The following is a 14224-nucleotide window of genomic DNA, read 5'->3' as shown; positions in this document are numbered from 1 at the left end:
TAAATACTCTAATAGAGCAGTCATGTAAATACTCTAATAATGCAGTCAAGTGTATAACAACAATCCTTGCACTGAATTTGACAGCTATTAAAGGCACCAGTAATGTAAATTGTAGCTCATATTAGGAGACTCTCAGTCTGTATACACATTGCAATTTGATCAGTTTCATGTGTGTGCTGAAACGTTGATGGCGTTACTATGCAGAATGCAAAATTACACTATTTACCACAGTCTTCATTATCTATCAAAGAAATCCATGTTAATTTGTACACATGATATTGTAGTCAATAGCATGAGAAGATATTGCTGAGGAGAAGATAGCTATGTTCCAACAACTTGCAGTTGATGATATATCGATGCGGGCCTTCACTGGTGTTACATATGCCCTCTTCCAGCCTGAAGGGAGTTCACCTTGATGTATAATACAGTCAAGTGTATAACAACAATCCTTGCACTGAATTTTACAGCTATTAAAGGCACCGGTAATGTAAATTGTAGCTCAAATTAGGAGACTCTCAGTCTGTATGCACACTGCAATTTGATCAGTTTCATGTGTGTACTGAAATGTTGACGGCGTTACTATGCAGAATGCAAAATTACACTATTCACAACAGTCTTTATTATCAGTAAAAGAAATCTCATGATCCATTACTGGATTAATAAAACACAAACTAGATAAATAAAAAATTGGAAATTTTAAAATGGGAATAGGGATTGCTGAAAAAAGCCATGAAACAAGAAGGGATCGCTGGGGTGGTAATGTAAACCACAAATCCCTATTTTGACTCTTTTGTTGGTGGTAATGTAAATCACAAATCCCTATTTTGACTCACTTCAAAATGACAGAGCATGTAATAAAGATTTGACAGAGAGTCAAAATAGGGATTTGTGGTTTACATTACCACCCCAGCGATCCCTTCTTGTTTCGTGGCTTTTTTTTCAGCGATCCCTATTCCCATTTTAAAATTTCCAATTTTTTATTCATCTAGTTCATATTTTTCTTCTTTTGTTTCACTCATGTACAGCAAAAGTTGTCAACTTTTCCAAGCTTAAAACTATATAGCCATGCTTACTGAGTCCTTCCGCGTATCCATGACCTATTAATAAGCCCGTATTCCACAGATCGCAAACCACCCTACATGTTGAAATTTTTCTAAGTTCTCTTCACCATTACACTATTGGCACAGTTCCGTATATTAAAGAAGCCATATAACAATAAAATTACAGGATTCCGTTTTGTGACTGAGCTTTGTTCAGTTGTAGTGTTTAATCTAGGCTGAAGGCTGTAACAGCGCTTCTTATACTTAGAAGATCGTGCATAGCATCTCTGCATGGTGAGTATACTTCTTCCTGTAAGGGCACGATCGCGATTTGCTATACGAGTGACCATACAAGCGCTCTCTGACAGAGACACAGCTAACAAAGTGATAGGCTGACACCAGAGATTATTCATTGTTATGAATGTAGTTTCTATAAACCATTTCCTTTCCACGCAAAGCCGTAAGTTGGGTGGAGTCAGTTAGCCTTGTTAATTAAAACTATTTGTGAGTGCCTTAATTGTCTGACCACATTGTGTAAACAACATGGCTTCATGCTGCTGATAACCCATGATTTACAATAGACATTACAGCCACACAGTATCTGACTGTATGTGTGTGCATGCAGATTAGCTACTCTACAGGCTAACTCTATATGTATATGATGTGGTGTGTGAAGCAATTTATTTGTGGATGCCACATATTGTTTGTGGGAAGCCACATGCATTCATACATGTCAACAGATTTCTTCACTGTGGTATATATACCAAATGGATACAATACTCACATGAACGACAAACTCTAGCTGCATAAACTATATTACGCAGCATTATAATTTTTATTATCATATATACTACTGTGCACAATTGTCTTGTGACAGGTAGCTAGCTCAGTATCATACCATTTGGTGTGTGTATATTCATAAACACTGCATTAGGATGCTAATGTGATGACAATGACTAAGAGACTAGAGTCCTGACACATGTAGTAAGACAAGTTAGACACCAGCTGCTCAATATTGTGTGTAATGTATAGTTTCGTCCACAGCCAAGAGTAGTCAGGTAAATACTCTAATAATACAGTCAAGTGTGTTTGATAACAACAAAACTTACACTGAACTTGACAGCCACTAATTGAAAATTGCTCTACGTATCTACAACAATTATCAATAAAACAAATCCATTACTGGATTAATAAAAAGTACACAAACTAGATGAATAAAAAATTGGAAATTTTAAAATGGGAATAGGGATCGCTGAAAAAAGCCACCAAACAAGAAGGGATCGTTGGGGTGGTAATGTAAACCACAAATCCCTACTTTGACTCATTTTAAAATGCCATGACTCAGGAGAGCATGTAACTAAATATTTATGACAGAGGGTCAAAATAGGGATTTGTGGCTTACATTACCACCCCAGCGATCCCTTCTTGTTTGGTGGCTTTTTCAGCGATCCCTATTCCCATTTTAAAATTTCCAATTTTTTATTCATCTAGTATATTTCACTGTAGGCAAGCAGTCTAGAAGTTGACAGTATGGTTTGCATGTTGTGTGTATTTGTGTTTGATGTAGTGTGTGTGTGTGTGTGTGTGTGTGTGTGTGTGTGTGTGTGTGTGTGTGTGTGTGTGTGTGTGTGTGTGTGTGTGTGTGTGTGTGTGTGTGTGTGTGTGTGTGTGTGTGTGTGTGTGTGTGTGTGTGTGTGTGTGTGTGTGTGTGAGTGTGTGTGTGTGTGTGTGTGTGTGTGTGTGTGTGTGTGCGTAAGTGCGTGAGTGTCTGCGTGCGTGTGCGTGAGTGTCTGCGTGCATGCATGTGTGTGTAGTATCATGACAAAACACAAAGTGGTAAAGCATCAGCCTGGTAATCACAGATCCCAGTCACTGATGCTCAATATCTGTTGCCGTTTCCTATACCAGGCAATAAAATTTGTGCTGTATAATGTTGGCCTACTGACCTGTTGCAATTGGGGGAACATGTTTCACAAAGGAGTTTTGGGACTTCAGGTTCTCCAACTTCTAGTACAGTCCTCCTTAGTACCTCAATAGTGCACTAATACCTCAGCACTGATTTGCTGGAGGGTATTAGGTGTGTTTTGCACAGCTGCCAAAGGCTTTGATTGCTCTGTCAGTAGCAGTAGTGTGTGTGTGTGTGTGTGTGTGTGTGTGTGTGTGTGTGTGTGTGTGTGTGTGTGTGTGTGTGTGTGTGTGTGTGTGTGTTGTGTAGTGTAAAGTAGCGTGTTTACATTTAGCGAAAATACTGTACTTATTTTTATGGTTGTGCTTTATTGCCATACAAAGGAAAATAAAGTATACTTTGATGGAAAATATAGCACACTTTTCCCCGATGGTATCATACATTAATGGGCAGTTAAGAACACTTCAATAGGCCTTAGTTCTATATCAGGCAGTTATAGAATAGAACTGCATGTGACACACCAGCAGGCTGTGCTTCAAGTGAACAATCACCCAGTATAAACATAGATACTAATGTATTGGAAACACAATACATTTTACGGTTACGGGCTCGATACAGTCACATGATGACATTTACGGGGTACAGGGACTTTTTCAATAGGCACAATACATTTTTGCTGAGATCGCCCAGAGTTTTCTCAAAAGCAGTTATCTTGTTCACTTCATTGATATTTCATTTGCACTCTCGAAGATATGAACTTTTCATTAGTAACGCTAGACTTGTTTTCACAAAGCCAGGAAAAACTCCACAAAAGTTACTGTCATGTAGCCATTCTTTCACTTAATTATGTAAAGTAACTGCTGTACAGAGCTAAAAATAATTATGTGCACTCATTACGATGTGGCGAAGCTGTTCAGCACTTCTAGAACTTCATATGTAGTACACCCTATACACTAAAACCCCCACACTAGTTTTTAAACACAAACTTTGCGTTCTTTCCTTCACACCTTTGGTTGTATGAAACAACTAACCTTCAGTCACAAATCAATAAATAGCTGAATCCTTTAGCAATAATTTAACACTATATAAAACCTGTAATAGCAGTTTCAGTGTTAAGAACAACTGCAGTTTGTACACCTGGTAACGCTGCCATAAATCACGTGACCGTATCAAGCCCGTAACTGTAAAATGTATTGCGTTTCCAATCCATTATGTATTCTAGTATCTATGGTACAGCCAATCAACCAAGCCAGTCTAGTCTAATACCCTTGCTGACTACTCAGTCCAACCAGTACGACTATATATAACCACTGGATTTAATTTATACACATACTTGAAGGCTTCGATGGTGGTTGCTTGTGGTTAGCAACAGTGAACATTCTTGCTGACATAAATGGACAAGTCCTAGGAATATTGTGGAAATATGCTTAATAAATACCACAATCAAAACTTTTAGCCAGTACAAGGACAGACTATATAGAAGCATCCAAGTCCAGAACAAGAATGATGCAGATGTAACATGGGCCCATTCTACTGGTTTCAAGACTGCTCCATGAGTTTTTAATTGTGTTGTGTATCTTGTGAATACCTCATGTTGATGGTTTTTAGTTAAAGTACTACCTAGGCTCAGACTATATGCCAAATACAGCACTCAAAGAGTGGTTTTGAGACAAAAATATAGATTCTGCTTGCCTTACACTATATTTGTCTCTCGCCCACTCTTTTCCATGCTATATTTGACGTATAGCATTTGTGGCAGTGCAATTAACTCTTACATATAGTGTGTGTGTGCACTTAAATAATTTTGTGAATGTTAATTAGTTGTATTCACATGATGATTTTTGTGGTGGTAGCATTTTTGAAGGATAGTTAGGACACTATTTTCTTTTATACATTATAGCCCTCTAATCTGACACTCACTGGCATCAATTATGCTGGATTAGAGCGGTTGTTTGATTATCAAGCCACCTCTATAATCTGACATCATACAATGACATTATAGATGAAGTAGTGTATTACAGACTTGTAAATGCATAAAAACTTACTTTAATTTTTCAAGTAGTGTGTAGCTATATCAAATATTTTGTAGGTTTAATTGCTTAAAAACTGATGTACTATATTAAGAATTGCAATCATTTACTGTCAGATTATATGGGTTGTGCACTGACTATGCTGAAAACATGGACATGTGACAATTGGATTAACTTTTATTGCCTATTGCAGAAATACTGAATTTAATTATACATCTTCACATAATTTTGTAAAAGGTATCTAAATTTACCTGTCGTTCACTGTATCGAGGACACTCTTCAACAAATGCTGTTATCAGCAGAAACAATGGTACTTTGTTTGCCAATCTTTCATACTGATCAACTGTAGCTGCTTGAGCACAAAATTGTAGTAATAATGGATCAAGGGTAGTCAAATAAGGGTGAGTATCAATCAAATCCAAAAGTTCTGAAAAACTACATGAAATAAGATTTAACACATACTACATAAATATTATGTATTACAAGTAGATATCTAAATAAAGCAACCAAGTAGGTACTGTAATATTACCAAAGGAATCATAAGTGCCTCACAAACCCTCAAGTTGCATGTTGTGGAAAGCAAGAATGGTGGAGTATATATAATAGTTATACGGGCACAATGTGGAGTCTATGAAATTTATAAACCCAAAGACCCAAATCTGTTGTGCACGAGCAAAGCTTTAGACTCTATTTTATGTTACACTCAGATTACTTACCTTGTCCATGGTTGTTTTTGCTGCAGATTCAGAAAAAGGGGCAGGTTTTTCTTGCAATTATACTAGCGCCATGGCAACTATGCATGCTCACATGACAAAATAAATGCTTTCATTACATCGCTGAACATTAATAATGCATGGATAATTTTGAGCATATGTTATATTGTGCCTGAAGGCGTGGAGTATATTAGAAAACAAGGTGGAGTATATGAGATTTATTACCCACACAAAACAACCTAAATAGTGTCTAAGAGGAATTTATATTTAACACATCTGCCTTTCTTAATAACATGACTTTGGGATGAAACATTAATGTACACCAGTATGCATTGAGTTGAACCCTCAAAAACATTTAACAACTCAAGGATGGAATTACACAAGTTCTTGAAATTTGGCTCATTTGTAGTACTCCTTGACCTGCTAAAAAAATTCAGAATTTTACATTCAAATGTCTGGCACAACATTTACGACCTATCAAAATTTTCAACAAACATTTCCCTTGGGGAGCCATAAAGTGCACTATCTGTTGCATCCTTTTCCCTAACTTGCAACTTGTAATGGAGCCAAACTGCATTCTTGTGAGAAAAAATCCACTTTTCTTTTTTAGCTGCTTTCTCAGAGCTCAGCTTAACTTGTAAAAACTAAAACTAAATGTGACTGGATTTTGGAAAAACGATCCAAATCGCACATTAGAAGTTTCGAGATAAACGGTTTTAAAGAATTGAAGCCAGCATAACTCTCCAAGGATAGCAAGCACGCGTATGAAATTTACACAAAAGATGCATCAATCTGTTACCTTTCAAGCCACTTCCAGTACTTGTAGCTGCTTGTACAGTTTCCCGCCAAATAAGATAGAAAATCTGAGCAGTTGGACGAGCGAAGTAGTATCACGAGTGCCCACAAAGGGGTGGAGGCTGGGGGGTGGCGGGGAGGGCAAAAGATAGGCCTCAAAATGGAGGCAGACCACGATTGGAGTCCAGACACGAGATTACAGGGCTGCGCTGGCTCCTTAGTGGCTGATATGTAGCAAAATCTACAGAGAACACGTCTGGCCAACATTATAAGGCTGTCCACCAGTAAACCACTGATTCTTGCCAAGCCAGGTCCTTCACAAGGCCTGAAACCGCCATTTGGGCACTCCACACCACCCAGAAAAGGCGTCTATTAAAACCAGCCTCGTGTAGTTTGAGTAGTGCTGAGGGTCAAAACTTGTAGTACGATAGTGTAGCTATCCACTGGTGGTGTTAGTTTGATTTTGCCTGATGTGTGATTTGGTTCGGTTCTGTAAAATCTGGTCACAAATAGCCTTGTTTGGGAGATGCCTCCAAGAAATGCTTAGCCTTTGATATTAAAATGAAGATTTAGACACCAAGAACTAAGCGATTTAGTAACCCTGAAAACCTAAGGCTATAGTGTCACGAGCATAGCGAGGGCACTACTAAGGGCCTGAGGGGTTACTAAATCACTTAATTCCTCTTGGTCGCAGTGTTTAACTTATCAAGATTAAGCATTGCTATGGTTACCTTTATAGCCACAGCATGAGAGTGGGGTGAAAGAGCAACAATAAACAGCTGAACACTTGTCCTGAAGTTGCCATGGCACCCATAAAAACAATTATTCAGGGGTTGGGTGAGTACCTGAAACCAGAGAAATGGCTACAGCTACATGTGCATGGTCTACTATTTGTCCAGAATTATTTATTTACAGAAAACAGAGAAGAAGAGTACTACATTATTAGCAATAAACATTAGAAAATGGTATGCATAAAATGCTTTGATCTTTGGGAGATAATGAGGTCTTTATAAATCCACTAAAAGACCTGCTAGCAGAAAAGACCACAAGCATTGCAAATCTCACTTTCAATCATTGATTGGCTACGTTCTCCCAAGCATACAACGGACTAATCTTTCATAAACATGCCTGTTGTAGCTACATTTATCAGGATGAAAGGAGAAGTGCAGCAATATCACAGAAAATTCTATTAGCGCCTATCTGTTTTCTAGACTGTTTTAAGCATGTTTCATCTTCAACTAAACTGTAGATGCATTTTACCAGAGATCTAGATAGGTATAAGCTTCTTTGTAGAATGGTTGTTTTGCATTATTTGTAATGTGGGTGTGGTCCGTGCATGAAACCAAACCTGGTCATTATACCTTTAGCTGCTGTTGTGCCATAAATGAAATTAGGTTAGGTAATCCTAAGGCTGCAGCACATGTTGCTGTCAGACCTTCAGTGCTGGTCACTGTAAAGTGTTAATAATAATAAAAATAATAAATACAACAGCTTGCATGTGACAACTCGTTGTCATCGTAATCACTCAAGCCAACTGTTATGTTAATTCAGCTGTTCTTCACACTGCTGCGGTAACACCATGGTACATGCAAAGGCAGTAACTGGTCAGTTTCCTTGTTGATACAATTATATTCACTATAGCATCCATCTTCAGGAAGTAGCGATGGGTGCTAGCTTTGATTTCTCTTCAGCTCTTCATTGAAAATAGTCTTCCACACTCATGTTAACATTGTGTGATGATTTTAAAACAACATTTAATCCAATCCCACAATAATTCCACCTATGTGCCCATATAAAATGCTTTCATTTTCTAAGTCGGTTAGAAACTACGTCCTCGTATTTTTTTAAAACCTTGGCTTTGCCTTGGTTTTTAAACTCCTCGTGCTAGGTCTCTAACCTACACTTAAAGATGAAAATAAAAGTTTAATTTTGCTCCCAAGAATAAGGAATTGCGATTCATGATGGCAAACGCCGGCTCCACTAAGTTAAAGACCGAGTAGTTGTTCAACAGTTAGTGATGCACACAATGCTGGAGTAAGACATAGAAACACACCAAGTACTGCAGTGTTCATCATGTACAAAACTTCACACAGGGCAGATGACTAGTGATTTAGTAAACCTCTAAATGAGCTGTGCTATAAGTCTAAGAATATAAAGAAGAAGGGAGGAGTAAGGGAAAATAAAAAGTATAGTAAGCGGATCTGTATTAGCCACATGGCCAGGGGTGGATCCAGACTTTTGGAAGGAAGTAAAAAATGTGAGAGAATGGCTTACTACAAGAATTTCAAAAAGTTGATGTTATGCTACTCTAAAATCAGGCTCCCATGCAGTTAATACTATCCCATTCTAAGGCAATTAATCAACCATGTATATAATTTAGTTCATATTCATGCAATGACTGACTGGCTGACTGACTGATGTCCCTCCTTCCACTCACTCCACTCACTCCACTCACTCCACTCACTCCACTCACTCCACTCACTCCACTCACTCCACTCACTCCACTCACTCCACTCACTCCACTCACTCCACTCACTCCACTCACTCCACTCACTCCACTCACTCCACTCACTCCACTCACTCCACTCACTCCACTCACTTACTCCACTCATTCACTTACTCACTCCATTCACTCACTTACTCACTCAACACTTGACATACAAATTCAATCCCTTCTTCTATAGTATGTTCACATTGAGCTGAACCCTGAAAAACAGCTAAAAATTAAAAGTGGATTTTTTCTCACCAGAGTTAACATTTCTGCCATCAGGATGATTATTGGTAACAGCAAAGGTGTCAACAACAGATAAGTACGGTGTGGCTCCATTACAAATTCGGGAAAGGGCTCAAATGGACACTGTACTTATATGGCTTCTCCATAGAAAATGTATTGTGAAATTTTTGATTGGCTGTAAATATTATGTCAAACATTTGAACAACAATATTTTGAAATGTTTTTAGCGGGTCAAGCAGTACTACAAATAAGCCAAATTTCAAGATCGTGTGTAATTGCATCCATGAGTTATTAAATGTTTTAGAGGATTCAGCTCAACACAAACATACTATAGTTATGAATAATGCCAAATTTTTTTCTTCCACTTGTATAAAGTGATACGTGTACCTTAGTTGCATGAGTCCAGCTCCTAGCAATTAAAAAAAATCCTTTTTTAAAAAAATATTTACAAATAGCCCTAACCTGAGACTGGGAAGGCAGGGGGGGAGATTATTATATATTTTGTGCTCTATATTGTATGTGGGAAAAGTGCCAATGAGGGTTGGGAGTATACAGTACTTATTCCTCCAGGAAATTTTGAAACATAGCTGTGACAAGATTGAAACTGGGAGAGAAATAATTGAGATTTGGAAGTAATTTTAAGGAAAAGGCAAGCTGCAAACTTAAAAATAAATAGTAGTTATGTACAAGCCATTTTTTAAGAATAAGCTATTGTCTTATTAGATTTAAAGGCAATTTTAGTTCAGTAGTGATCTGCAAAAAAGAGAAAAATTTTAAACCATAACTGTATAAATCCCTGCCAGCTCCAAGTTTGGAGAATTGTGTCAAAAAACTTTATTATCACCACCACTACTACTATAATATACTTATTACATTCATTAATATCTAGTCTCTTGCATTACAGATAATAACTAACCACTTATAAGTTGTACTCTTAAAATGAAAAAATGCTGATGTGCAATCCATAGGAAGGACAGAAATTTCAGCAAATGGTACACATAGGCCTTGAGCAAAATGAAGAATTGGAAAACTAAAAAGTATCTCTGGCATAGGTTGTTTGGCTTTAGTTTGCATGTAAGTGAGTACATTAACCAACATCTTCCTCAAGTTTTCACTTCTTAGCATGTTTTCTTCAACTGCAGTAAAATGTAACCAATTACTGTTGCTAATCTCAGAATGTGAAAGTAGACACAACTCTGTGAACAATATTTGATAATGCTTAGCTTCCAAAACATTTTCTTTTAGTAAATCAAGACGTTGCATAATAAGTAGTAGCACCAAAATCCATTGCAAACTGTTAAATGTAGCATCACGGTTTTGCAACTTTTCATAAAACTCAATGATTTCCAACAGCCAGCTTGTCATCTCCTAGATAATTTAACAAAAAACAAGCAAGTAATTATGTTGTTGTTGTTGTTGTTGACCCTATAATAAGTAAGTATAGAGGGGAAAATAATTTGGTATATGTTATCTAAACCAACGTTGAAACCGGGTCACTACTGCTGACCCGGATGACCCACTGACCCGGATAGCAATCTGGGTCAGACCCGGATTAATTAAAGCCGAGATGTGTTTCAGCTAGTCTCGAGCGAGCAAACGAGTCTACATTTTGAGCGTTTGATTCGTGTTGAGTACATATTGCAACTTCAGCCTAGCTGTAGGTTGAAGACCAAAAAAAAAAAAAAAAAAAAAGGTCTTCACCTACTGACAATAGCTACCCCTCACCATAGATACCCTCAGTTTCGTGCTACATACTGCACTCACTAACAAATGGACGTGGCTGAGCATATGTTGGTAATGCGATAAGTGGGCGTGGCTCACGAAAGAGCTACGCAATAGCGTTTATAAGTTTCCACGTCGTCAAACAAACAATTTCGTTTCTCACGTGATCCAATCCAGGTCAGACCCGGATGACCCAGAGAAAACGTGACCCGGATGACCCGACCCGGTTTCAACGCTGATCTAAACCAAAACAGCCAAGCTGTAAAAAATGAGTGCGGCCTCCAAAAAGGCCAGGATGAAAAAAGATGTCAAATCCAAGGTGGCGGCCAAGAAATGGCTGTGATGGTAGGTTAATGGCAAAAATTTTAATTACGACAATTCATGTGAATTTGCGTTTCCTCCTCCACTAGGATTCGGCACCAAATTCACCTGAATTGTCGTAATTAAAATTTTTGCCATTAACCTACCATCACAGCCATTTCTTGGCCGCCACCTTGGATTTGACATCTTTTTTCATCCTGGCCTTTTTGGGGGCCGCACTCTTTTTTTACAGCTTGGCTGTTTTGGTTTAGATATCACTTCTTTTTGTATTGCAAGCCGCAAAGCCAGCCATTACCTGGCTTTGGTGCTTCCTTCTAACTTGTTTTTGTTTCTTTTCTGCAGGAATATTGGAACAAAGGAAGAAATGTTGTTAACAGTTTTTTGTCTGATTAAAAATATTTGTATATTTAACAATGAAAGGTGATTTTGTTTCCAACACATATTTCTACAGGATGATTTGTTTGTAGCTGATCCCTATAAGGTAACTTGTATCCAGCCGATATCTCTACAGGGTGACTTGTTTGTAGCTGATCTCTCTACCAGGTGATTTGTTTGTAGCTGAATTCTCTACATGATGGTTTCTTTGTAGCTGAACTCTCTACAAGGTAACTTTTTCTGGCTGATCTCTCTACGGGTGACTTGTTTGTAGCTGAACTTTCAACTTGGTGGTTTCTTTGTAGTTGAATTCTCTACAAGGTAACTTCTTCAAACTGATCTTTCTACAGGGTGACTTGTTTGAAGCTGAACTCTCTACAAGGTAACTTCTTCTAACTGATCTTTCTACAGGGCAATTTATTTGTAGCTGAATTCTCTACAGGGTGGTTTGTTTGCAGCTGAACTCTCTACATGGTGGTTCTTTGTAGCTAAACTCTCTGCAAGGTGACTTCTTATAGCTGAACTATCTACACAGTGATCTTTTCATAGCTGAACTCTCTACATGGTGATTTGTTTGTTGCTAAACTCTCTACAATATGATTTGTTTCTAGCTGATCCCTCTATAGGGTAACTTGTTTGTAGCTGAACTCTCTACAGGATGGTTTCTTTGTAGCTGATCTCTCTACAGGGTGACTTGTTTATAGCTGAACTCTCTACAAGGTGATTTGTTTGCAGCTGAACTCTCTACAGGGTGGTTTTTTATAGCTGAACTCTACAAGGTGACTTCTTCTAGCTGATCTCTCTACAGGGCAATTTGTTTGTAGCTGAATTCTCTACAGGATGATTTGTTTTCAGCTGAACTCTCTACATGATAGTTCTTTGTAGCTAAACTCTATGCAGGATGATGTGGTTGTAGCTGAACTCTCTAAAGGGTGATTTGTTTGTAGCTGAACTCTCTACTGGATGGTTTCTTTGTAGCTGAACTCTCTGCAAGGTGATTTCTTCTAGCTGATCTCTCTACAATGTAACTTCTTGTAGCTGATCTCTCTACAAGGTGATTTCTTTTAGCTGATCTCTCTACAGGGTGATCTGTTCATAGCTGAACTATCTGTAGGGTGATTTGTTTGTAGTTAAACTCTCTACAATGTGATCCCTCTAGCTGATCTCTCTACAGGATGACTGGAACTCTCTACACGGTAATTTGCTTGCAGCTGAAATCTCTACATGGTAGTTTCTTTGTAACTGACTTGTCTATAAGGAGATGTCTTGTAGCTGATCTCTGTACTGGATGACTTGTTTCTAGCTGATCTCTCTATAGAGTTATAACTTTCTCTATAGAGTTATAGCATGTTTGTATAGCTGAACTCTTTACAGAGTGGCTTTTTTGATTGATTGCTGAACTCTCCAGCTACATGGTGACTTGTTTGTACTACAGAGTGACTTGTTTGTAGCTGAATTCTCTACAGAGTGATTTGTTGTAGCTGAGGGTGACTTGTTTGTAGTTGAATTGTCTATAAGATTAACTTTTTGTAGCTGAACTCCATACAGAATAACTTGCAATGTAATATAATTCTATAATCGAGTAAGTTATAAACGTAGCTAAATGCTCTATTAGGGTGACTGTTCTATTAGAGTATCTCGATCTCCCATATGCCACACGTAGTTGGCTTTGGAATCATAACTCAGTGGTGTGTACTCCAATTCTTCTGTACTACTGCAAGGACTTTCTATGATAATTATTCCAGCTACACACCTATTTTCAGCTCATTGCTCTAAGTGGTTTGCCTGGTAGGCGTGAAAACTAATAGTTTTTTATTCATAAAAATCAATCGCGTAGTTGTGACATAGGTTGGATTTTGTGTCATATCTCAATAACCTTTAACTGGATTCCTTTCAAACCACAAAAAGGCACTCCTACGATAGTTACTCCATCTACACAGCAATTTTCAGCTCATTCCTTTAAGCGGTTTACCCTGTGGGCGTGACAGACTTTCAACCTTATTTTACGCAAATAATCGGTCATAATTCCGTGAATGTTCATTGGATTCTTACCAAACTTACTACTGAGATTCGCCTTAATGAGTCCTTTAAGTGGCCCAAATTTCAGCCCGATTGGAGCACGAATTCGTGTTTTATGGCGGATTTTGCAAAGTGTGCGAAAAGAAGTAGAAGAAGAAAAAAAAACGAAGAAAAAAACCCAAAGTTTGGCCTATCGTATCTCGGAAATGGCTGAAGCGATTTTCTTCAAATTTGGAATGTGGACTCCCCTAGCTCGCCGGCACTTCTGTAGCAACTTTGGTTTCAATCGGATAAGGAATCACGGAACTACAAAGGTGTGAAAATCGTGTTTACTTTCTTCCTGTTAATATACTCACGGTGTGGCGCGCCGGCTTTTTGGGTTGCACAACACACTACCGTGTGTCTTGATATGCTACTAGTTTATTAAAACTAGTAATTAAAAAAATGAAGTAGAATAAAACTAGTGAGACAAGAGATGAATGATGGTATTACAACATAGCTCTGTGGAAAAATCCCTACATTGGTATGCCATAACAATTAATTTGTTCAATGCCAAAGTAGGGATTTTC

General features: G+C 38.0%; 1 protein-coding gene across 1 annotated transcript in view; it reads right to left on the bottom strand.

Moving 5' to 3' along the window:
- LOC136261923 (E3 ubiquitin-protein ligase rnf213-alpha-like) overlaps positions 1-14224 on the bottom strand; it is a 225384-nt gene that overhangs the window by 138032 nt on the left and 73128 nt on the right. The window contains exons 9-10 of the mRNA XM_066056017.1: positions 10135-10586; positions 5228-5411 (exon numbers count right to left, since the gene is read on the bottom strand). Coding sequence (XP_065912089.1) covers positions 5228-5411; positions 10135-10586 — 636 coding nt within the window. The remainder of the gene's footprint in view (positions 1-5227; positions 5412-10134; positions 10587-14224) is intronic.

Source organism: Dysidea avara, chromosome 7 (assembly GCF_963678975.1).
Source record: "Dysidea avara chromosome 7, odDysAvar1.4, whole genome shotgun sequence".
Classification (NCBI taxonomy): domain Eukaryota; kingdom Metazoa; phylum Porifera; class Demospongiae; order Dictyoceratida; family Dysideidae; genus Dysidea; species Dysidea avara.
Note: the sequence above shows the minus strand (reverse complement) of the source record. Positions and strands in the feature narration are given on the sequence as shown.